The sequence below is a fragment of the Schistocerca cancellata genome, chromosome 1 (assembly GCF_023864275.1).
Source record: "Schistocerca cancellata isolate TAMUIC-IGC-003103 chromosome 1, iqSchCanc2.1, whole genome shotgun sequence".
NCBI classification, from domain to species: Eukaryota; Metazoa; Arthropoda; class Insecta; order Orthoptera; family Acrididae; genus Schistocerca; species Schistocerca cancellata.
Window position 1 is genome coordinate 784,609,901 of NC_064626.1, and position 23,144 is coordinate 784,633,044.

The window sequence follows — 23,144 nt, forward strand, 5'->3', positions numbered from 1 at the left end:
TAATGGCTGGTGTAATCGAAAACAAGAAAGACACCACGAGTTGAACAAGATCATGAAGAGGCAAAAACCAAACAATCTCAATTACCAAAACATGGACACAAGAGTAAGAGGCGATGTGTAAACAAAACAGTATGGTGGATAAATTTTGAGAGCATTGTAAAGAGCAACTTAAACTCAATACAAGGCTTCAGTATCTTTAAACGAAGATAGATGAAGTCGAAAGTACGGACAGAGAAATACAAAGAAGCAGCGAAACTACCATGAATTCGATCATGCAATAGATGAATGCAAAAATAGCCACTGCAGAAGACAAAATAGCATCTGTCTCGCAAGACTTGGATTTCAACAAATCAACCCCGGAGCCCTGCTATGCTATTTTTTATTTTGAACATATGCATATTTTTTTTACTTCGAGTATATGGACGAGACAAGGCTGAGACGCAGGTCAGCAAAGGCAAATAGCATTGCCCATCAGAAGAAGTCTACTAGTATCAAACGTAGGTCTTAAACTGGGAAATGAGTTTCTGAGAATGTACATCTGGCGCTGTATGGAAACGAAACATGGTCTGTGGGAAAACCGTAAAACAAGAGAATCGAAGAGCTTGATTACGCCGTTACGGATCGGTGCAGAAAATCAAATGACCGAACTGAATGAAAGAAGAGTAAGTTCTCCGCAGAATGTGCATGGAAAGGAATATGTGGAAAGCTAATTACAAGAAGCAGTCAAATGGTTAACGAGACTGATGGAAAAAGGTATGTAAAGTGTTTATTATTTCAAAAGTAATGGGCATAACTGTTAATACATTTATCTGTCTTGTGAGAAAAGACTGCCAGTATCTTCATTGCAAAATGTTTACGGCTTTCTACGGAACCATGATTGTACCCAGGTGCGCAGTTCTTTATCCGAAGCAAATCGGCGACCATAAATGTCTTTCTTCGGGGCTTCAAAAATATTAAAATCGCAAGGGGAAAGATCGGTGCTGTGTGGAGGATGTGTAAAGGATTCCTAGCGAAAATTCTGCATCATAGTCGAAACAACCTTGGAAACATATGGTCGTCCAATATCCTGAAACTATCCAATTATCAATAAGAAAAAAAAAGTCATCATGACTTTCTCGGAGCTGGCGTGCCTTTTGTTTCGATAACGCTGCAGAAGTTTCGCTGGCTGAGACCAGTGAAGTTTCAATTCTCTGGGAAGCTCCTACACATCCTCCATACAGTCCCGATCTCTTGCCATGTGATTTCCATATTTTTCGAGACCTAAAGAAAGACATTCGTTTTCTTCGATTTGTTTCGGACGATCAGTTGCACGCCTGGGTACAATCATGGTTCCGTAGGCAACAGCAAACATTTTTCGATGGAGGTATTGACCGTCTCTTCTCACAGTGGGATGAATGTATTAAAGTCTAAGGCAATTACTTCTGAAATGATAAACAATTTACTTACTTTATTTCCGTCTGTCTAGTTTCCAGTTGACTTCCCCTTAAAGAAGAATAGGTTGATACGACGTGCGTTAAAACACCAGGGAAAAAATTTCATAAACTAGAGGTACTCGTAGAGAGCTAAAATTGTTGCATATATAAAAAATTATTGAAGATGCTGGTTGTACGTATTACTTAGAAATGAAGAAATAGGCACATGAGAGGAAATCGTAGTGAGCTGCAACAATATTTTCTCGGATTTGAAGGGAAAATAAAATAAAGCTGTGATGCGCTAATGTGACCGAGGTGTCAATATTCGTAATCAGTAATTCATTGGCAATTTCTGAATCGTAGCCACGCCTCCACTGCTCGTGTCCTAACAACAAGAATCCGGAAAGTTGATAATTGAAAGGATACTCATGGAGTGTATGGAAGAGATTGTTCATGGGGCTCTTCTGAAACTGATGATCGTTACGATGAAACCCTTTGTCAGAAAGTAATTGTATGGCACAGGGCAATCGCATTAACTCTTTTTCCTCCTTCGTCTTGTCTTGGGGTCATATGTCTACGAAGTAAGAAAATAAGGAGAGAATATTGTTTGCGAAATCTGCAAAACAGTTGGAATTTAAGTCGCAGTGGATTAACCTCGGTGCCTCTTAGATTATTAAGAGAAGCAATTTCGGGTAGTGTCCTGCAGTTGGCCAATGGAATGTATCCCATCGAATGCAAGACATGACTTGAATCGAACTTTGCGACGTATTCCGTGCAGGCATCAGCAGAGAAAACATTATTTTATTTTATTTTTTTGAGTTATCAGTCTTCTGACTGGTTTGATTCGGTTCGTCACGAATTCCTCTCCTGTGTCAACCTCTGAAACGTCCCCTTAGAACAAATTATACAAGACTGTGCTTAAACTGACATACAATATTTTTAGCGCAACGCAATCTGATGCTTGACGAGGGCATTATTCAGCCTGCAGTAAGCTCATACAACAATCCGTTACATGTTGCTGAGAAGAAAAATGGATCGATCAGGCTTGTCTCAGATTCGAGACAAATCAATGCTATCATTATTCCTGAAACAGACAGGTCGCTGACGATGGAAGAACTTCTTCAAATTTTTAATGGTGTAAAAGTGTTGTCTTCCATTGATCTCAGATCCAGCTTTTATCAGATCGAACTTAATCCAGAATGTAGAAAATACACAGTTTTTCTTTGTTTCGGCGTTTGCTATCAGTTTCGGAAACTTCCTTTTGGTTTGAACATTTCTTCGGCAGCATTCATTCGCGGGCTAAATTCTATATTACCTGAGTTCTTAAAACGTCACATCACCTTATATGTGGACGATATTCTGATAGCAGAAGCCTCATGGGAACAACACAATCGCATCGCATCCTCAACAGCGTGTTACATATTTTTGCAGAATATGGAATTACAGTTAACTTGGAAAAGTCTGAATTCGGTAGGACAAAGGCGAAGTTTTTGGGACAGATTATTTCTTCTGAAGGCATTCAGCCGGATCCTGAAAAGTTAGAAGCAATCAGAGCCATTCCAGTTCCATCCACAAAAAGACAAGTCCGCAGTTTTCTAGGTCTCGTAAATTTTTACCGTCGTTTTCTGAATATGCAAATTCTTGTTACACCAAAACTTTGTTCTCTCACTGGAAAAAATACTATTTGGAACTGGGACGAACAAGCACAGTTGGAATTCAATTCTTTGAAAGAAGCGTTACTTCACGCGCCAAAACTAGCTCATCCAGATCTGTCACAAGACTTCTGCCTTAGCACGGATTCTTCTAAAGTCGGTCTTGGTGCCCATTTATTTCAAGAAGCCATAGAAAATGACATTACTGTTCAGAAAACCATTGCTTTTGCTAGCCGAGTGCTAACAAAATCTGAAAAAAATTATTCCGTTACTGAATTAGAAGCTTTAGCTATCGTTTGGGCATTTAACAAATTCCGTTTCTTTCTTTCTGGTAAGCACGTAAAAGTATACAGTGATCATCGTGCATTACAATTTCTTATGTCTTCAAAATTAAATCATGACAGGTTAAAACGTTGGGGATTGTTTCTGCAAGAATTCCGCTTCACAATAGTCTACATTCCCGGCAAGGAGAACATTGTTGCGGACGCGCTGTCACGCGCACCGGCTGGGCTTGAGAAAAGTAACACAGAAGGCAACATTGAGAAAAATTTCAGTATTCTTTACATTCAGAAAGTCGCCTTTGAAAACTTCATCACCACATCTTTAAAGGACATTGCTCATGAACAAGATAAAGATCCGATTTGGAAAGACATCAAAAGTAAATGGCATGAAAAGACACACACTCAGATTCGGCATTATTACCTGGTTAGAAACAACATACTGTTCAAACGCTGCACTGTTGATGACAAGCTATGGGTACTTTGCATTCCAGACGATTTTGTTAATAAGCTCATTTGGTACATTCATTTCAGCTACGCATATTTTGGCCCACGAAAATGTTATCATATTCTTCGAACGACTTGTTATTTTAACAATATGGAAAAGCGAATTCGAAGAATCTTGTCTATTTGTAAACTTTGTCAAAAGGCGAAACCATCTACTATCTCACATCGTGCTCCGTTGTTTCCTATTATTCCTTCTAAATTAAAAGAATTTGCTGCTGTTGATCTCTTGGGAACCCTTGTCAGAACATCGAATGGATTTTCGTACGTTCTAGTCGCTGTTGAACTTACTTCAAAATTTGTTTCTTTCACTCAGTTACGTAAAGCCACTGGACGGTCTGTATCCAACGCCTATGTTAAAAATTTCTTACGTGAAGTTGGCCACGTTGCTAAAGTCATTTCAGATAACGGACCGCAATTCGGATCTGCTGTTTGGTCACGCATGCTTCGAAATCATAAAATCAAACCTGTTTTTATTTCATTGTATTCACCACATTGTAACCCCTCCGAACGGATTATGAAAGAACTCAATCAGCTTTGCAGACTTTATTGTCACAGAAAGCATCAGCATTGGGACAGATATTTACACTTATTTCAAAACGTGCTGAATGAAATGCCTCATGACTCCACTGCTTTACCACCTACTCTTGTACTGAAGAATGAAGAACCACCGAACAGAATCAGAGAGCTTGTACCTTTCCCGAATACACGTAAACTTCGACACAAAGACATAATTGATTTGGCTGTTAAAAATATAAAATCTGCAGCAGACAAAAGGAGAAAACTACACGGTAAAGCAAATGCAAAGAAATTATATATTGGTCAGAAAGTTCTCATTAAAGCTCATTCATTGTCACATAAGAAGAAACACTTGAGTCACAAATTCTTTCTAGTTTACAATGGACCTTATAGAATCCGACGTATACCACATGATAATTGCGTTGAAGTTGAAACTCTGCGTACTAGGAAGAGTAAAGGTTTACACCACATTTCACATGTAAAACCGTTTATTGAAAGATAATCTACTTTTTAACTTTGTCTTTGCCATAAAACGTTTCACTTCACGTTACTAGTATACTTAAGAAACTGTTAACATGCAACAATGTTTGAAGTTAAATATCCAGTCAAGAACCAAGAGAACTTATTTAAACAGAAATTACGAATGCATTGTTATTGCGAACAGACGACACAGTGTTATTGTGTGTGTACATTATTGCTTGTTAGTTGCACGATTACGTAACGACTATAAGGCTCACATACTTAGAACATATACCAGTACTGCTAATGAGATTTTAATGCAACATTTTACTTGAAAATACATTCTGAATTAAAGTACTTTCTGAGAGATACCAGATGACACAGTGGTTAGTTTATGTGACAGCTACACGATTATATCACGACGTTACTAATGAGTGACAATCTACAATGTTGCTTTTGCGGTGTTTCTGTTTCATATCTGCACAGTTTTTCTGTATTATTCTGGAAAGTAAAACATGTTTTAGTAGTAACTTTTGTGGTATAGCTACAATGAGACAGCCTTTTTCGTAGCACAACAATACGTAACAGCACAGTAATTTCTTCATCACAACAATAAGCGTAATAACTAAGATATCTATACGCAAAGCATTTCGCTTTTGTTTATCATGAGGTAAGTACATTGACTTCTGCAGAACGTAGCTTTCGGAGGACAATAACTACGACACTTCCACAGAGATTATCTTACAACAAGACGCACATTTAGCGCTACAGGACACGTATTTGAGTGACTAATTTTGTATTTAAATCATTTATTTTTAAAGATACTTGAAGTACAATGATACAAAGGTTTTCCGTAATACATTTCATTCCATTCTTGTAATCTGTAACACCTGAGGGTATAATTACATTAATCCTCAGGGGGTACACGCCTACTTTGTGTACCATGTGTTTGGCGAGCACAAGGAGCCCTAGCTAATATGGTATTTGCTTACACAACTTACACATCGGTACCATATTTCTCTAATACATAAATTACACAGCTATCTGATCATTCAACTGAGAGACAAACATTTTTTTTCTACATCAGTGACAGATGTTTACGTAATTACACCGTTGGATAACTTCACACTTACGAAATTGTATTTTGTCTGTACTTTGTGAACTGTTCATATTTTTTCGGACCCATTGTGATATTATGAAAGCTTTGAATGATATATTTGGTATGGGATCACGATTTTTAAAGTACGTTTGAGGCAGATGACACTTTTGACATTAGCAGAGAATTTTTTTTTTAATTATTGGAGGAAGCTACGACGATTTTGAGAGTTGACTGAGGTGTTATGATGTTATTATTACGATGACTATGGGTATTATGCTGTTGCGGTATGTTTATGATCAATAAGCTGATGCTATATGAGTTATTTGATTATGCTACATATCTGTTATGATGAAATATTGAAGTGTCGACGAATAAGGTAAGGAATAATGAGTAGTGGTTAGGGACTCTGGTTTCTGAAAAAGGTTGTTGGAAACCAAGAATCGTACTTTAAGAGTTATGAAATGTATGTAAATGCGGGAATGTATTACAATACCGACGAAAATTTTTTGGACAATGTTATATTCATAGGATTTTGTTTCTACACATTTACAACGCAAATTCTTGACCTGTGAAATATTTTTATATGAGACTGTCATTGTAGCAGAAACTGCTGTCGTAAATATTTCCGTAAGAAAGTTAAGTGACCACCTGCACGTAATGCATCGTGGGCACCCAGCTGTGTCAGACAGCTGGAGACAAAGCCGTTAGTGTGTCCTTTTCAGAGGCACAGGTAGAAAAAAAAGGGAGGCCATTAACCTCGCTATTGACATTCCTTTGTAGAAAGCATCATAAATACGACACCCCCAAACTTGAAAACATGATAACACTGTGGAGCTCTTAATTTATGATATTTACTGCAATGCCTAATGAAATGACAAGAAATATTTTTATGTCTATACACCTGAATATGACTACTGTCTTTCTAGTTGAGAGAAATGCCATATGGCTTGCTTTATGTATATATTTGCTCATTTGTTTAATATCTAGTTTCAAACTGCACAGCAGCAATGGTTAAAATAAAATTTTATAGATGTACTAATAGAAACATTTTATGCCTACAGACCCAGTAAAGAATAATTTTGATGTACTTAAAAAAAACGAAAGGAGCACAAAAACACATTTCCCTTCACAGGAATTGCATACAGAATTTTCTTTTCAAGTACTTGGTAATTTCTTTTGTAGAATAAGTTGTGGTGCACCATTTTAATTAACATTTCCTTTATCTGCATTGTTGTCTTTAGTGTACTATTTTTTCTGCTTGAGCTTTGTCATGCTTAGGTATAAGTTATAGCATTTACTGCTGCTGTTTGCCAGGCATAGTGCTACTAAATTTCACTTTGTATTACTCTGTTAAACCAGTTTTACTACGGATTTACTTTTCTTGTTTGCTGCACATTGCCTTATATTAGTTGTAATATTGCACTTGCTTTGCTAATTTATGCTGCTTGCTTTGCCATTTCTATTTTTTATCATTGCTGTTTGTGTTAATTGTTTTGTGCTGCTGCATTGCCTCGTTCCTTAGTTTAGCATCTGAGCTCAGTAGATTTAAGTTAGCTTAAGATGGGGTAGGCTATATAAGAGAACGAGTTGTGATGAATTGGAAGAAATGCATTGAGAAGCTATAAGAAACTGGTTTGGCCAAAAAAGTATTTTGAAAGAGGATATGAGCAAAAAAGTAGGGTTTAGGGACAACAGGTTTAGGTAGGATTTTCTTGGAAATAAATGATGAGGTAAGATAATGGAAAATAAATAATGAGGTAAGAAATATGTGAACATATAAATACAGAAAACATGCTTGGATAGGATTTTTTTGGTGGAAACAAATGTTGAAATAAGACGAAAGATCTATGGAATGAAGTTTTAGGTTGGACTGCAGTACCAAATGTCACACTGAAAACAAACCCTGTCCTGTATTTTTGTGTTATTACAGTATGTGGATTTGTGTTTTTCCTGTCTTAATGTGTTTAGCTAATAAGAGTTATGTTGTAGAATTTTTCTGATAATATGTTATTTTCTTTGTAAAGATGTTTAGACATTATTTATTCTGTTCTGTTTTAATGCTCATGTGTAAAGTTGATGTTTCAAAAGTTATTCTGATCTTTTGTGTATTTACTTATGTCATAATTCCTGTAACACTGATGTATATGTTAGTTCAATTCTTTTGTAAAGCCCATATTACCACAAATGTTATCTGTATTATTATGTTTTTAATGATGTATTTTGTCCCTTTGTTATTGTATTCTTATGTTATAAAATTGTAATTGACAGCAGTTAACCAAATTAAGTAACTTGTAAGTTCCATTTCACTGCACACGTTTCTGTTGGTCATAGTATATGGACAATATGTGAGAAGTAGGGACTGTTAGTGTTTGCATGTGTGTTAATAATTCAACAAGGGACTGGATAACAGCATTGCTGGTTCTAAGGACAATTCCAAAAACTTTGTGAGTGCACAAGTGGTGGTTATGGACTTGCTATATTATCCGCAAGACTCTTCGATGGTGATTGTGCACCTGCACAGTCACAACAGATGGCTGCTGGCCATCTCTACAAGGACTACAGTGGGTCTGCACCTTTGATGACCCACCAGTACCATTATTTCTACAAGGACTACAGTGGGTCTACACCTCTGGTGGCCCACCAATACCATTATTTCTACAAGGACTGCAGTGGGTCTGCACCTCTGGTGGCCCACCACTACTGTAATCTCTACCAGGACTACAGTGGGTCTGCTCTGTGTCGACCTATCTACTAATATTCCTCAAAACTTCGACTGACTCTGCTGTGGGTTTGCTCTGTTGTGGCCCATTACCTGTCTGCATGTCAAGAGTCAGCACTGTCTTTCCGTTGAAAGGACAACACTACTTCTTCAAGACTGCATGGAAATCCACTACTTCTGTGTGCAATTTCTTTTACTAATGAGACTTTGTGAAAAAGAACTGTAATTACTACTATGATGAATGATCAGGACTATCTTTATGGACTGTGAGAAAATTTTAGCTTTTGACCAACATTGTATCAATAAGTGTGTGCATTTGATTTCTTTGTTATTGTAATTACGATTATGAAAAATTTTTTCAAATCTGTATTGGCCAGTGCCCAAAACAATTTGTAAAATTTTTTGTGGGGAGCATGGGGGCTATGTAAGTAGCCTGTTTATATTTTCTTATTGGCAACGTTACGTAGCGCTCTGTATGAAAATCACTGGCTGTGCTGTGTGCAGTCTGTGGCTAGTTAGCATTGTTGTCTGCCATTGTAGTGTTGGGCAGCTGGATGTGAACAGCGCGTAGCGTTGCGCAATTGGAGGTGAGCCGCCAGCAGTGGTGGATGTGTGGCAGGGTCGCCATATGAAACGTCCCCTTAGAACAAATTATACAAGACTGTGCTTAAACTGACATACAATATTTTTAGCGCAACGCAATATGACTTTTAAAAATCCCTACAAAAGAATGGCCCTTACTAACATTAAACTATACCTTTCATAAATCACCTACCTCACAAAAATCTTCATTACTCGAACTACTGCAATACAGCGAGCGCCACTACTGCCAGCTAAATAAAACATTCAAACTACGGAAGGCACTAACTACTGATAGGCATAGTTAGCAAATGAAAGATTTTAATAGAGAACAAACAATGTATTTACCTTAATAGTCATAATATATATAGCAGTTCATGACATCCAGTCTAACAAATGTGCTGTTTCTGATGGACACACATCCAGATTATCCATTCTCAAAAATCCGCCATCTCACTTCCCCACATCCACCACTGCTGGCGGCTCGCCTCCAACTGCGCAACGCTACGCGCTGTTCACATCCAGCTGCCGCCTGCCCAACACTACAATGGCAGACAACAATGCAAACTAGCCACAGACTGCACACAGCACAGCCAGTGATTTTCATACAGAGAGCGCTACGTGGCGGCGGCGTTACCAATATAAGAACCTAAACAGCCTACTTACACCTCTTCATCTCAGAGTAACACTTGCAGCCTACGTGCTCAATTATTTGCTGGATGTATTCCAATCTCTGTCTTCCTCTACAGCTTTAACCCTCTACAGCTTCCTCCAGTTCCATGGAAATTAACCACTGATGTCTTAACAGATGTCCTGTTATCCTGTCCCTTGTCCTTTCCAGTGTTTTCCACATATTCCTTTCCTCTCCGATTCTACGCAGAACCTCCTCATTCCCTCCATCTAATTTTCAACTTACGCCTGTAGCACCACATCTCAAATGCTTCGCTTCTCTTCTGCTCCGATTTTCCCCAAAGTCCATGTTTCACTATCATACAATGCTGTGCTCCAAAAGTACATTTTCAGAAATTTCTTCCTCAAATTTAGGCCCATGTTTGATACTAGTAGACTTCTCTTGGACAGGAATGCCGGTTTTGCCAGTGCTAATCTGCTTTTGATGTCTTCTTTGCTCCGTCCGTCATTGATTATTTTGCTTAACTTTATCTACTTGGTGACCATTGATCCTGATGTCAAGCGTCTCGCCGTTCTCATTTTGCTATTTCTCATTACTTCCGTCTTTCTTCGATTTACTCTCAATCCATATTCTGTATCCGTTAGGCTATTCATTCCATTCAGCAGATCGTATAATTATTTTTCACTTAAAAAAATGGTTCAAATGGCTCTGAGCACTATGGGACTTAACAGCTGCGGTCATCAGTCCCCTAGAACTTAGAACTACTTCAACCTAACTAACCAAAGGACAACACACACATCCATGCCCGAGGCAGGATTCGAACCTGCGACCGTAGCAGTCGCGCAGTTCCCGATTGAGCGCCTAGAACCGCGAGACCACCGCGGCCGACTTTTCACTTTCACTCATGATTGCAATGGCATCAGCGAATCGTATCATTGATGTCCTTTCACCTTGAATTTTAATTCCACTCCTGAACCTTTCTTTTATTTCCATCATTGCTTCTTCGATGTGAACAGCAGGGCAAAAGACTACATCCCTGTCTACACCCGTTTCAATACGAGACCTTCGTTGTTGGTCTTCCTAGCTTAATGTTCCGTCTTGACTCTTGTATGTATCGTGTATTACCCGTCTCTGGCTTTACTTTACACCTATTTTTCTTAAAATTTAAAATCTTACACCATTTGACACTGTCGAACGCCTATTACAAGTCGACAAATCCTATGAACACGTCTTGATTTTTCTCTGTATTTCTTGTATTTATCTCAGAAAAAAGAGGAATCTCGTTTCCAACTATAATCGACTTTATCGAAGTGAATAAGTAAGATATACTTATCCGTTATTTATGAGGTTCTTTGACTGATGGAATGCTTTTACTTGCAGGAATCTGGACTCTCGGAACTGGAAAAAGGAAAGAGCAGACCAACAGCCGGCGGTGATGCCGACCAGATATCAACTTTGATTAACGTGGGTGCAAAACTGAGAGAAGACGCCACCAGGCTCATGAAGACCACCGACATCTGGGCGGCAGCCTATACACCACTAGACATCTATAGAGCCAGCAAATGCAAGAAACTTGTGGTACATTCAGCATCCCATTTTACCATAACTGTCATAAAATTAGAGTTGGTGCAGATGTTGAGAGCGGAATTTTCTTCAGGAAGATCATTCTTCAAATCCTCGACTTTTTATCCATTGGGTTCCTGTACCGAAAATCTGCCAAATATTATTTTAGTTGATACTGTATGCTGCTTTCTATTGGTTCTCAACAACTCATATGAGCTTTTGCCATTTCTTCTCTTAAAATTTCCACATGTTTGTTTTTGGGTTCTGTTGGACAGAGATTTCATATAATTTACATCTTCATTGTTATTAAGAATAAGTGTAAATCGTTTTGTTACCTAACACTTCGGCTTAAAAGATCTACGTTTCTATTCATAATTGCCTTCCAGACGTTATCTTTTCTTGTTATGTATAAGGGGTAGTCAAATGATAACAACACATATATAGAAAAATAAATAAACTGTTCATTATTTCAAAGGTAATGGTCATAAGTGTTAATAAGTTTATCTCTCTATGAGACAAGACGGTCAATCCGTTCATGCAAAAATGTTTTCTGTTGCCTACGGAACTATAAGTGACCCAGGCGTGCACCTCGTCGTCCCAAGCTTCCAAAAGTATAGAAATGTCATGGGGAGAGATCGCGAGAGTATGAGAGATGTGTAAGGGCTTCCCAGCTACTCTGCGGTAGCGTAGTCGAAACAGTCTTGGCAACATGTGAGCGATCATTATCCTGCACCAGAACAATGCCGTCCGTCAACATTCCTGACCGTTTAGACTTGATGGTGCGCGTCAGTTTTTGCAAAGTGTCCATGTACCGCCGTGCGTTAGTTGTGGCACCGTGTTCCAGAAAGTCAATGAGCAAGGGGCCCTTTCAGTCAAAAAATGGTCATCGAGACTTTCTCAGAACTGACGTGGCTGTTGTTTCGACAAGGCTGCAGAAGTGTCGCTGGGAAGCTCTTACACATCCTCCATACAATCTCGATCTCTTCCCACACGATTTCCACATTTTTGGTATCCTGATGAAAGACGTGCGTGGCCGTCTATTTGCTTCGGACGAGGAAGTGCACTCCACGATACAGTTATGGTTCCATAGGCTATCACAGACATTTTTCCATGAAGGTACTGATTGTCTTGTCTCGCAACTGCATAAGTATATTAACAGTTATGATGATCACTTCTGAAACAATAAACAGGTTACTTACTTTTTTTCCGTCTGTTCCATTTTCATTTTATTGCCCCTTATATTATCTGTGTGTTGTGTCGTTCTTGTTGCCGTTCTCAGTCTGAAAACTGGTATAAGTCAGCTCCACACACTGATCTATCCTGCGGAGGTCTTTTCGTCTGTGCTACCTACATCCACTTGAAACTGCTTACTATATTCCAGCATTAGTTTCCATCTAAAGTTTTTATTGTACACACTTCCCTCTGTTACGAAATAAATCATCCATTGATACCTCAGAATATGTCATATCAGTCTATCCCTTCTTATACTAGTGTTGTGAACCTCTTTTCTGCTCATCTCAATTCAATACATTTTCATTAGTAACTCTATCTATCCACTTCATTTTCAGCATTTTTCTATAGCACCACATTTCAAAAGCTTCTATTCTCTTCTTATCTGTACTGTGTATCTGTCATGTTTTACACAAGACTATGCTACACACAAATAATTTCAGAAAATACATTTTTACAACTAAATTAATGGTAGATGTTACAAATTTTACTTTTCCAGGAACACCTTGCTTTGCTATTTCCAGTCTGCATTTCATGTACTCTCTAATTAGGACATCAGCTACTTTCTGCTCAAATAACAAAACTCATGTACTACTTTTAGTGTCTCGTTTCCTAATATAATTCCTTCATCATCGCCTGATTTTATTCGATTACATTCCGTTATTCTTTTTTAATATTTGTCGATATTCCTCTTACAACCTCTTTTCAAGATACTATCTATTCCATTCAGCTGATCTTCCACGTATTTTGCTAATTCTGACAGAATTAAAGTGTCATTGGCAAAACATAAAGTTTTTATTTTTACTGTTGAATTTTAATTTCCTTTCCAATTATCTCCATGGGTTACTTTAGCACTTGCTCTATTCTTCTCCTTCTTCTTTTCTGTTTGGCTCCTGAGGGACTCGAAGCTCCAGTGTCGTTCTCACCTGTTAACTCCAACTGCTTCTGTATTGTGCTGCTTCCTGCCAATTACTCATGCCCATCGTCGTGCACATCGTTTTAATTTCATTTGTCCACGTACTCATCGGTCTCCCCATTAACAAATGACTTCTCCATGAATATTTTTGAAACCACTTGATTCTCTTTCATTCTTATCAGATGGCCTACCTATTGGAGTCTTCTGGAATTTATTATGCTCATTATTGGCTTGTTGCGATAACATTCGGATTTTTGTGATGTCTCTTCTCTTCCATCTTTGCGATTCATTAATTATGATAGTATGGACCAAAGATTTTCCTACAAACTTTGTTTTCAAATATTTGTGACTAGTGTCCTTCCCATTTAGTTAAACCCCATGTCTCTGTTCCCTGGGTCATGGCTGATCTAATGATTGTGTTATATAGCTTCTTTTGTACTACTTGGCTCTGATTTTGTTCACCTATCATTGCGTACAGAAATTTGAACTCTTCAGTGCGTTCGAATTTATGTTTGACGATTATTAGATGAGATTGGTTGTCTTGTTCATCTCTACATCTTTGAACTAACATGTATTTTGTTTCAGATCATTTAGTTTTAGTCCAAGTTTGGATGCTTCTTCTACGAGCTCCCCAAATCTCTATTTCGCGTCTTCCAATGAACACAATATCACTTGCATACGCAAAACGTTAACTTTATTTCTTTGGAGTCTCCCACAAAGTAATAGTTTGAGTTTCCTCACGATTTTCTCCAAGGCTACACTAACGAGAAGATGGGACGTAGCATCTCCCTGTGTTAGTCCAGTTTTGTTTTAAAAGTGGTCGGATTTTATTCCACTTAGCAAATCTCTGCTTATATTATCATCCATGCATATTTTACAAAGATTTATAAGTTTGATTCGAAATATCAAGACCTTCATTACGTTCCATAGGCTTCACATGTGAATGGAGTCGTAAGCTTTCATAAAACCGATCAACAAGTAATGTATTTTTTGTTTACGTTATGACACTTTTTCATTTATTATTTTGATTACAAATATACGAGGCCTATTCGGAAAGTAAGGTCCGATAATGCGCGAAATAGAAACTACTTTGAAAATCCGATGGAACTTGGCACAGATGTGTTGGGCAGTGTCTTTAGTGTCCTGTCGAGCGCTTCACGTCGCTCTTTTAAGTTGAGAGTGCAAAGTGATCACGTGGAAATGCCTAAAACAACAGTGTCTCCCGCCAAGTATGTAGATCTGGTGAGAGATTTAGCCTGAAGCTATGCAGCCCACAAAACATAAATGTCTTGCCTTTCTTTCTTCAAGTCAATGTTTAATGGCATTCTGCAGGGGAAATGGAGACACTCCTGCAGCGTTTTCGATGATAAGTGTTGGATCACCCACAATACAGCCCTTAATTGGCTCCCTCCATTGTTCATCTTCGCTCGCATGAACTGCTGGCTACAAAGACAACATTTTGGCAAAAACAACGAAAGGCAGACCAGGGTAGAGAATTGGTGGAAAGCACTGTCGTCTGCTTTCTGTATCGAGTGTACTGGAAAGTTTGTACAACGCCACGACAAGTATCTAAGTCGGAGCAGCGACTATTTAGAGAAGTAGCTAGAAGGTGTGGCTAATTGTTGCCAATAAAATATTTTTGATTTTTGCTGTGGTTTTCATTTCGCGACCGATCGGACCTTACTTTCCGAACAGTCCTCATATTGTCAGTAGAGCATCTATTAATCCGAAATCCAGTTTGACAATCCCTGATTATATTTTTTGCGTATGGTTTCAAGCGGTTTAGCACTCAACAGGATAAACTCTTACAGGTTCTGTTAACTAATGATATTCCCCTGTAGAATCTGATGTCTTTCCTGTTTCCTTTTTTATGTTTGCGGGTTTTGATGATTCTTTCCATTCTCTTGGTATGGTCTCAGTTTTCCAGATTACATGTGGGTCAAGCAAACGTCTGTGCAGCGTTTCTCCACCATATTTTAGTATCTCACCTGGAATTCCGTTACTCCCAGTTACAGTGTCATTTTTCATGTGTTTGATATTCCCAGCACCTCTTCATATGTTGATTCTGGAAGCTGGCAATTATTATGTATGCTGCTGGAATTGGTAATTGATGATTCTGTATCAGAACGGTTCAGTACAGTATCAAAAATGGCTCTGAGCACTATGCGACTTAACTTCTGAGGTCATCAGTCGCCTAGAACTTAGAACTAATTAAACCTAACTAACCTAAGGACATCACACACATCCATGCCCGAGGCAGGATTCGAACCTGCGACCGTAGCGGTCGCTCGGTTCCAGACTGTAGCGCCCAGAACCGCACGGCCACTCCGGCCGGCTCAGTACAGTATCAAAATATTTCTTGATTTATGATGAAATTGTGCATGGTTTTATGCTCATATTGTCATCTTCGTCCTTCATCAACTTAGATTTGTAATTAAAGCCTCTTTTTATTTTTGATGACTGTGCCATATATTTTGCGAATTCGTGAATAAATTCGATCTGTTGATTTAGGTAGTGTTTCTTTTTCTTACGAATTATTTTATTACCCTCTTTATGCGCCTGCCGGCAAGTAACTTCTTTTTCAGGATTTTTACATGCTTGTAGCCATTTCCTTTGTAATTTCATAACCTTGTCTTTAGCTTCCTCATGTTCTTCAACAAGACACTTCTTCCTATCTTTTTTCACTCTCTCTAATTTATGGCTTACAGCTGTGAGGATAATTTTTTTTAATTCTATACCAGCGCTCATTACTGGTCATTTCATGACTTTCTCGCATACCTATCAGAACATCAAATCGGTTTGAAACTTCAGCATTATATTTTAGTTTTTCTTCTGTTCCTGTTACATTTTCCGGATCAAATCTGGTCACATTTCCAGGTCTAATTTTCATTTTAGGTGCTTCCTTCTACCTGTTTCTCACTGTATTTATTACTATACTGTGGTCTGACCACATTCCTGCTCCTCGGAGGGATCGTATATATGTAACTGCCTTTCTATGTTCTTCCTATTTTCTTGTCACTTGAATTCCATGTTTCTTTATGTATACGTTTTTGAGGGAATATAATGCTGCTAATAACCATATCCGTTGATGTAGCAAAGTTTGTCAGCCGAATTGCATTGTCATAACTTTTCTAATGCAAATTTTCCTTTCCAAAAATAGGTTTCAAAACATCCTCTTTCGCTATTTTTGCATTAAATCCCTTACTACTATAATGATAGTGTGTTTTGGTATTTTGTTCCGAAGGTCTGACAGGTTTTCGTAAAGTTATCCCTTTGTGCACCATCTTTATCATTAGTTAGTGCATGGCAGTTTATTATAGACGAGCTGAATCATTTGGATCTTACTCTAATATAGCATAATCTTTCATCAGCTGCTTCAAATGATGTTACTGTGGATAGGAAGTCATTTCGTAAGCAGAAGGCTGCTCCAGATTAACGGGAACCGTTTACTGTACCGTTGTTAAAGTTGTATACTTATCCATATCGTGTATACTTATACGCAACAGTCTCGTTTCCTGCAGTGCTGCTATTTTTACATTATAAAGGTTTTGCTGTTTACTGTGTTCCCAATCTTATATCCATTTTCCAGCTAAAGATCGACGTATTTTGGGGCCCATGTGTCATCTGAGGCATATGTGAGATATTCATTATATTTCAGTATATACAACCCGTTAGCCCTGCGTACAACCCACAACCTGGAGGACTGGGTCTTTGCCAGTAGAGGTCACCCTTGCTTATCTTTTGCAGATTCCTTTACCCACCGGAAGGCAGTACTTGCTCTATTTGCAGATTAAATAATATTGGGGATAGGTTGCAACCCTGTTTCACTTCCTTCTCAACTCCTGCACCACTTTCGTGTCGCTCGACTCTTATAACTTCAGTTAAGTTCCTGTACAATTTGAAGTTAACCTTTCACACCCTGAATTTTAATCCTGATAAGTGCTCTATCGTGTCAAATCCTGCGTGGCTCACATCTTGGGTGTTGTAGAATCATTTTTATTTGAGTATCACTCTAATTTCAATTTCAGTTGGATACCTACAAAGAAAGTTAATCCATGAAATATTTTCCTACAGGAGAAGTTGCGAAACATGGCAGAGGTCTGGCAGTCCGGTGGTCCGGTTTTAGGCTTTGACGTCGCGCTCTCCACGGGAAGTCTACTGCTGGAGGAGCTCCGCGACGCTATTGAAGACGTGAGTTGTTGTCTCTCAACCACGTTGGCTCTATATTCTATTGATTAGCAAATTGTGTTGGCGACTCTAGTCACCTGAGAAGAAGCCAGAACAGAAGGAGAAAATTGCAGTAAGACTTTCTTATCCAGCCATGCATTATAATAATAACGAATATCTATCGTTGCTGCAATTGCTGATCAGCATATCAGCACGAAGCATAATTACACACAGTCCCAAGTCCGCGTTTCAGAGTGATTTGACAACAGCTACCGATATTCGTCTCGTGGACTACAACCATGAAACTGTTTAACCACCAGCAGAAAAATGCTTCTGGCGGTGCACAAAAAAGGCGAATATGTTCCTCTTTAAAAGACCGACAGAGAAGTGGGAAACCAGCCGCTTCAATTTTCATTACATCTTCCTCGTCAACAATTTTGTCATGCCAACATACTCGCGTTCTTTTAACACACAACATTCTAAAATATAAATCATTTTATCCAGTCTCTCTTTGTACTCATAGTTAAGGCTTCATATTCAGCATCTCCCTCTCACTGTCGCTGCCTGCATTTAAGTGGCGATCAAGAAGTTTCCTTTTGAGGCCGTTGATACAGTGTGTATTCAAACAGGCTCGTTTCCGGTGCTAGTATACAAGCATCGACGTACAGGCATGGGGTTAGTCTGACCTTCGAAAGGAAACATTTGGTCAGCCCCTTATATATATCTCTCTGTGAGTCCTTTTTTTCTCAATGATTTATAGTATTCCCACTGGCATTGTCTCCTCTCTCACTTACAGTGTCTCCTTCAACCTGTTTTTCGCACCGCCGCTGTCTCCGCCGTACCTTGACAGATCAAAAATTATGGGGTACCTTATATTTTCCTCTATACCCACGTTTTTAAAATCACATCGAAATTGATCCCTCCCCTACACCTACGTGTTAAAATTCGCTGGTATGGGAGAGTCCAGACCCCCAATCCTATGTGTGGTATTCACTTATGTCTTTTCATCTCCACTATCTCCTCTCTTTTGCTCCCACTGTTTCTATCTGCATCTGTGCCTCTCTTTAACTGCCATTGTCTCTCATTGACCATAAATGTCTTCTCTGTCTTTGTCTCTCCCCGCTAATGTCCTCACCCATCTTTCTTTCTCTTCTTTCTCTTTCACTGTCACCTTCTCTCTCCCACCGTCACTGTTCACTATCTCTGTCTCTCTCATTGACACTGTCTCCTTTCTCTTCCAGCGTCACTGTCCCTCTGCTACTCTCTTTCAGAGCAAAAGACCGAAAAAATTTTTACTGAGGAAGGTTGAATTAGAATTGAGGTAACGAGCTACCGACTTTTGAATCACAGTCTTTTAAAATGGAACATGTCTGTCTTTTTGTGCTCCAACAGGAACATTCTTCCACTGGTTGCCTTCTTTTGGGTGATACAGCAGTGTGTGCTGCTTATATGAAACGAGTTTCGACAGTTTTTGTATATACTTCGATACATATATATGCTTTTGACACATATAAACAATACGTAAGGACGAATAGTATAAGGTTAATTGAAAATCGATTGCTTTACATTTCTTCTGGACACTTGGTCATCGGTCATCGGTTCATGGTGTGGGTTCCTGTACTCATGTCCTAGTTCATGAACCACGGGCAACGTATGAGTGGCCAAGTAAGTGGTCCCGACAGTCGGTATACCAGTTACTTTGGAGTAAGGCTGGGCGTCTCGGACATATTCTGAGTCGTGGTCACCTTTGTGCTCATACGGCAAAGACTACCAAATCCAACGGTTAGTCCCTCAGCCGTTAGGGGTAAAACCCAATGGGACTCGGGGCAAGTAAGGCTAGCAACTTGCTTCCCTGGTACTTTAAATATGATGCTGGTAACAATCAGAGCAAAATGCCTCGGACCTTTGGAGGTGACGGAGTCCCACCTCTAACTGACAAACCAGGGACTCCTAAGATACGACTTGGCAAACAAATGGTAATGAGATGGGGAGCTATTAATATCAATGGGGCTACTATGGGAAGAAGGTAGAGCTGGCAGAGGCTGCAAGTAAGATGGGGCTGGACGTTTTAGCTGTTAGTGACATTCGGGTAAGGGGTGAGAAAGAAGAGGAAGTGGGAGAATACAAGGTCTACCTGTCAGGAGTCAAAGCAGGAATAGCACAATGGGGTGTAGGGCTTTACGTCAGGAAAGAAATGGAACCCAGCGTAGTTGCAATAAGATATGTAAACGAACGACTGATGTGGATAGATTTGACAGTGTCTAGCAAGAAAATTAGGATTGTGTCAGTATATTCGCATTGTGAAGGGACAGATCAAGATAAGATGGATAGTTTTTATGAGGCACTCAGTGATGTAGTTGTTAGAGTAAAGAACAAGGACAGTGCTCTGCTCATGGGTGATTTTAACGCCAGGATTGGAAATCGAACAGAAGGGTATGAAAAGGTTATGGGTAAATTTGGAGAGGATATGGAGGCCAACAGGAACGGGAAACAACTCTTGGATTTCTGTGCCAGTATGGGCTTAGTAATCACAAACTCCTTTTTTAAACATAAGAACATTCACCGGTATACTTGGGAAGGCAGGGGAACCAGATCTGTCATTGACTATATAATAACAGATCAGGAATTCAGGAAGGCTGTGAGGGACACACGTGTATTCAGGGGATTCTTTGATGACACTGATCATTATTTAATCTGCAGTGAAATTGGGATTGTGAGGCCGAAAGTGCAGGAGGTCAGGTCCATATGTAGGAAGATAAGAGTGGAGAAACTTCAGGATAAGGAAATCAGGCACAAGTATATATCAGCGATCTCAGAAAGGTACCAGTTAGTTGAATGTAGTCAATTACAGTCATTGGAAAAGGAATATACAAGGTACAGGGACACAGTACTAGAAGTGGCTAAAGAATGTCTTGGAACAGTAGTGTGTAAAAGTAGGATGAAGCAAACAGCTTGGTGGAATGATACAGTCAAGGCAGCCTGTAAAAGGAAAAAGAAGGCGTATCAAAAATGGCTACATACCAGAACCCAGGTAGACAGAGAAAGTTATGTTGAAAAAAGGAACAAAGCCAAACAGATAATTGCAGCATCCAAGAAGAAATCGTGGGAAGACTTTGGAAACAGGTTGGAGACTATGGGTCAAGCTGCTGGAAAACCTTTCTGGAGTGTAATTAGCAGTCTTCGAAAGGGAGGTAAGAAGAAAATGACAAGTATTTTGGACAGGTCAGGAAAACTGCTGATGAATCCTGTGGATGCCTTGGGTAGGTGGAGGGAATATTTTGAAGAGTTGCTCAATGTAGGTGAAAATGCGATCAGTAATGTTTCAGATTTCGAGGTAGAATGGGATAGGAATGATGATGGAAATAGGATCACATTTGAGGAAGTGGAAAAAATGGTCAATAGATTGCAGTGCAATAAAGCGGCTGGGGTGGATGAAATTAAGTCGGAACTCATCAAATAAAGTGGAATTTCAGGTCTTAAATGGCTACACAGGATAATTGAAATGGCCTGGGAGTCGGGACAGGTTCCATCAGACTGGACAAAAGCAGTAATCACACCAATCTTTAAACATGGAAACAGAAAAGATTGTAACAACTACAGAGGTATCTCTTTAATCAGCGTTGTGGGTAAAATCTTCTCAGGTATTGTTGAAAGGAAAGTGCGAGTATTAGTTGAGGACCAACTGGACGAAAATCAGTGTGGGTTTAGGCCTCTTAGAGGTTGTCAGGACCAAATCTTTAGCTTACGGCAAATAATGGAGAAGTGTTATGAGTGGAACAGGGAATTGTATCTATGCTTTATAGATCTAGAAAAGGCATATGACCGGGTTCCTAGGAGGAAGTTATTGTCCGTTCTACAAGATTATGGAATAGGAGGCAAACTTTTGCAAGCAATTAAAGGTCTTTACATGGATAGTCAGGCAGCAGTTAGAGGTGACGGTAAATTGAGTTCATGGTTCAGAGTAGTTTCAGGGGTAAGACAAGGCTGCAACCTGTCTCCACTGTTGTTCATATTATTTATGGATCATATGTTGAAAACAATAGACTGGCTGGGTGAGATTAAGATATGTGAACACAAAATAAGCAGTCTTGCATATGCGGATGACTTAGTTGTGATGGCAGATTCGATTGAAAGTTTGCAAAGTAATATTTCAGAGCTAGATCAGAAATGTAAGGACTATGGTATGAAGATTAGCATCTCCAAAGAGAAAGTAATGTCAGTGGGAAAGAAATATAAACGGATTGAGTGCCAAATAGGAGGAACAAAGTTAGAACAGGTGGACGGTTTCAAGTACTTAGGATGCATATTCTCACAGGATGGCAACATAGTGAAAGAACTGGAAGCGAGGTGTGGCAAAGCTAACGCAGTGAGCGCTCAGCTACGATCTACTCTCTTCTGCAAGAAGGAAGTCAGTACCAAGACTAAGTTATCTGTGCACCGTTCAATCTTTCGACCAACTTTGTTGTATGGGAGCGAAAGCTGGGTGGATTCAGGTTACCTTATCAACAAGGTTGAGGTTACGGATATGAAAGTAGCTAGGATGATTGCAGGTACTAGTAGATGGGAACAATGGCAGGAGGGTTTCCACAATGAGGAAATCAAAGAAAAACTGGGAATGAACTCTATAGATGTAGCAGTCAGGGCGAACAGGCTTAGATGGTGGGGTCATGTTACACGCATGGGAGAAGCAAGATTACCCAAGAGACTCATGGATTCAGCAGTAGAGGGTAGGAGGAGTCGGGGCAGACCGAGGAGAAGGTACCTGGATTCGGTTAAGAATGATTTTGAAGTAATAGGTTTAACATCAGAAGAGGCACCAATGTTAGCACTGAATAGGGGATCATGAAGGAACTGTATAAGGGGGGCTATGCTCCAGACTGAACGCTGAAAGGCATAATCAGTCTTAAATGATGATGATGACTTGATCATCGATCACTGATCACTGAAAACGCCTGGCTTATGATTTGTGTCTTAACAGAGCGAAAATATTATTCGAAACGTTTTATTGAAGTGCCAACTTTCCAGTTTTACATAATTTTTATCAGCCATTTTCAGTTCTTTTCAGGCATGTGAAGATTCTTTTCAGCCCGTTATTACTCTCTTTAGTCCGTTTTTATCACTGCAGTACCACTTTGGCCGTACACATAGACAGTACGTCATTAAATTTTGTTGGTGAAAAAATGCTGACTGGAAACATATTCTGATGACTTCAGATCCCTTTGATGAACCTAGAATCTTTGTCATGTGTTTACTACGTCAGTTGAAACTATATTTTCGCCCCAGGTGGATATTACGTGCATATTTTAATTGCGTAAGTACAGTAACTTTGAACCTCTGGATCCTGGTAACGAATGATGATGTTGAAACACGTTTCAAGGTACCCGGAGAACATTATCTTGAGAACATATGATAAAAA

General features: G+C 39.2%; 1 protein-coding gene across 1 annotated transcript in view; it reads left to right on the top strand.

Annotated features, from left to right (window-relative positions):
* The window catches only part of LOC126103083 (otoferlin-like), a 189,455-nt gene that overhangs the window by 140,221 nt on the left and 26,090 nt on the right, over positions 1–23,144 (top strand). The window contains exons 9-10 of the mRNA XM_049912329.1: positions 11,233–11,430; positions 17,636–17,752. Of these exons, the coding sequence (XP_049768286.1) occupies positions 11,233–11,430; positions 17,636–17,752 (315 nt within the window). The remainder of the gene's footprint in view (positions 1–11,232; positions 11,431–17,635; positions 17,753–23,144) is intronic.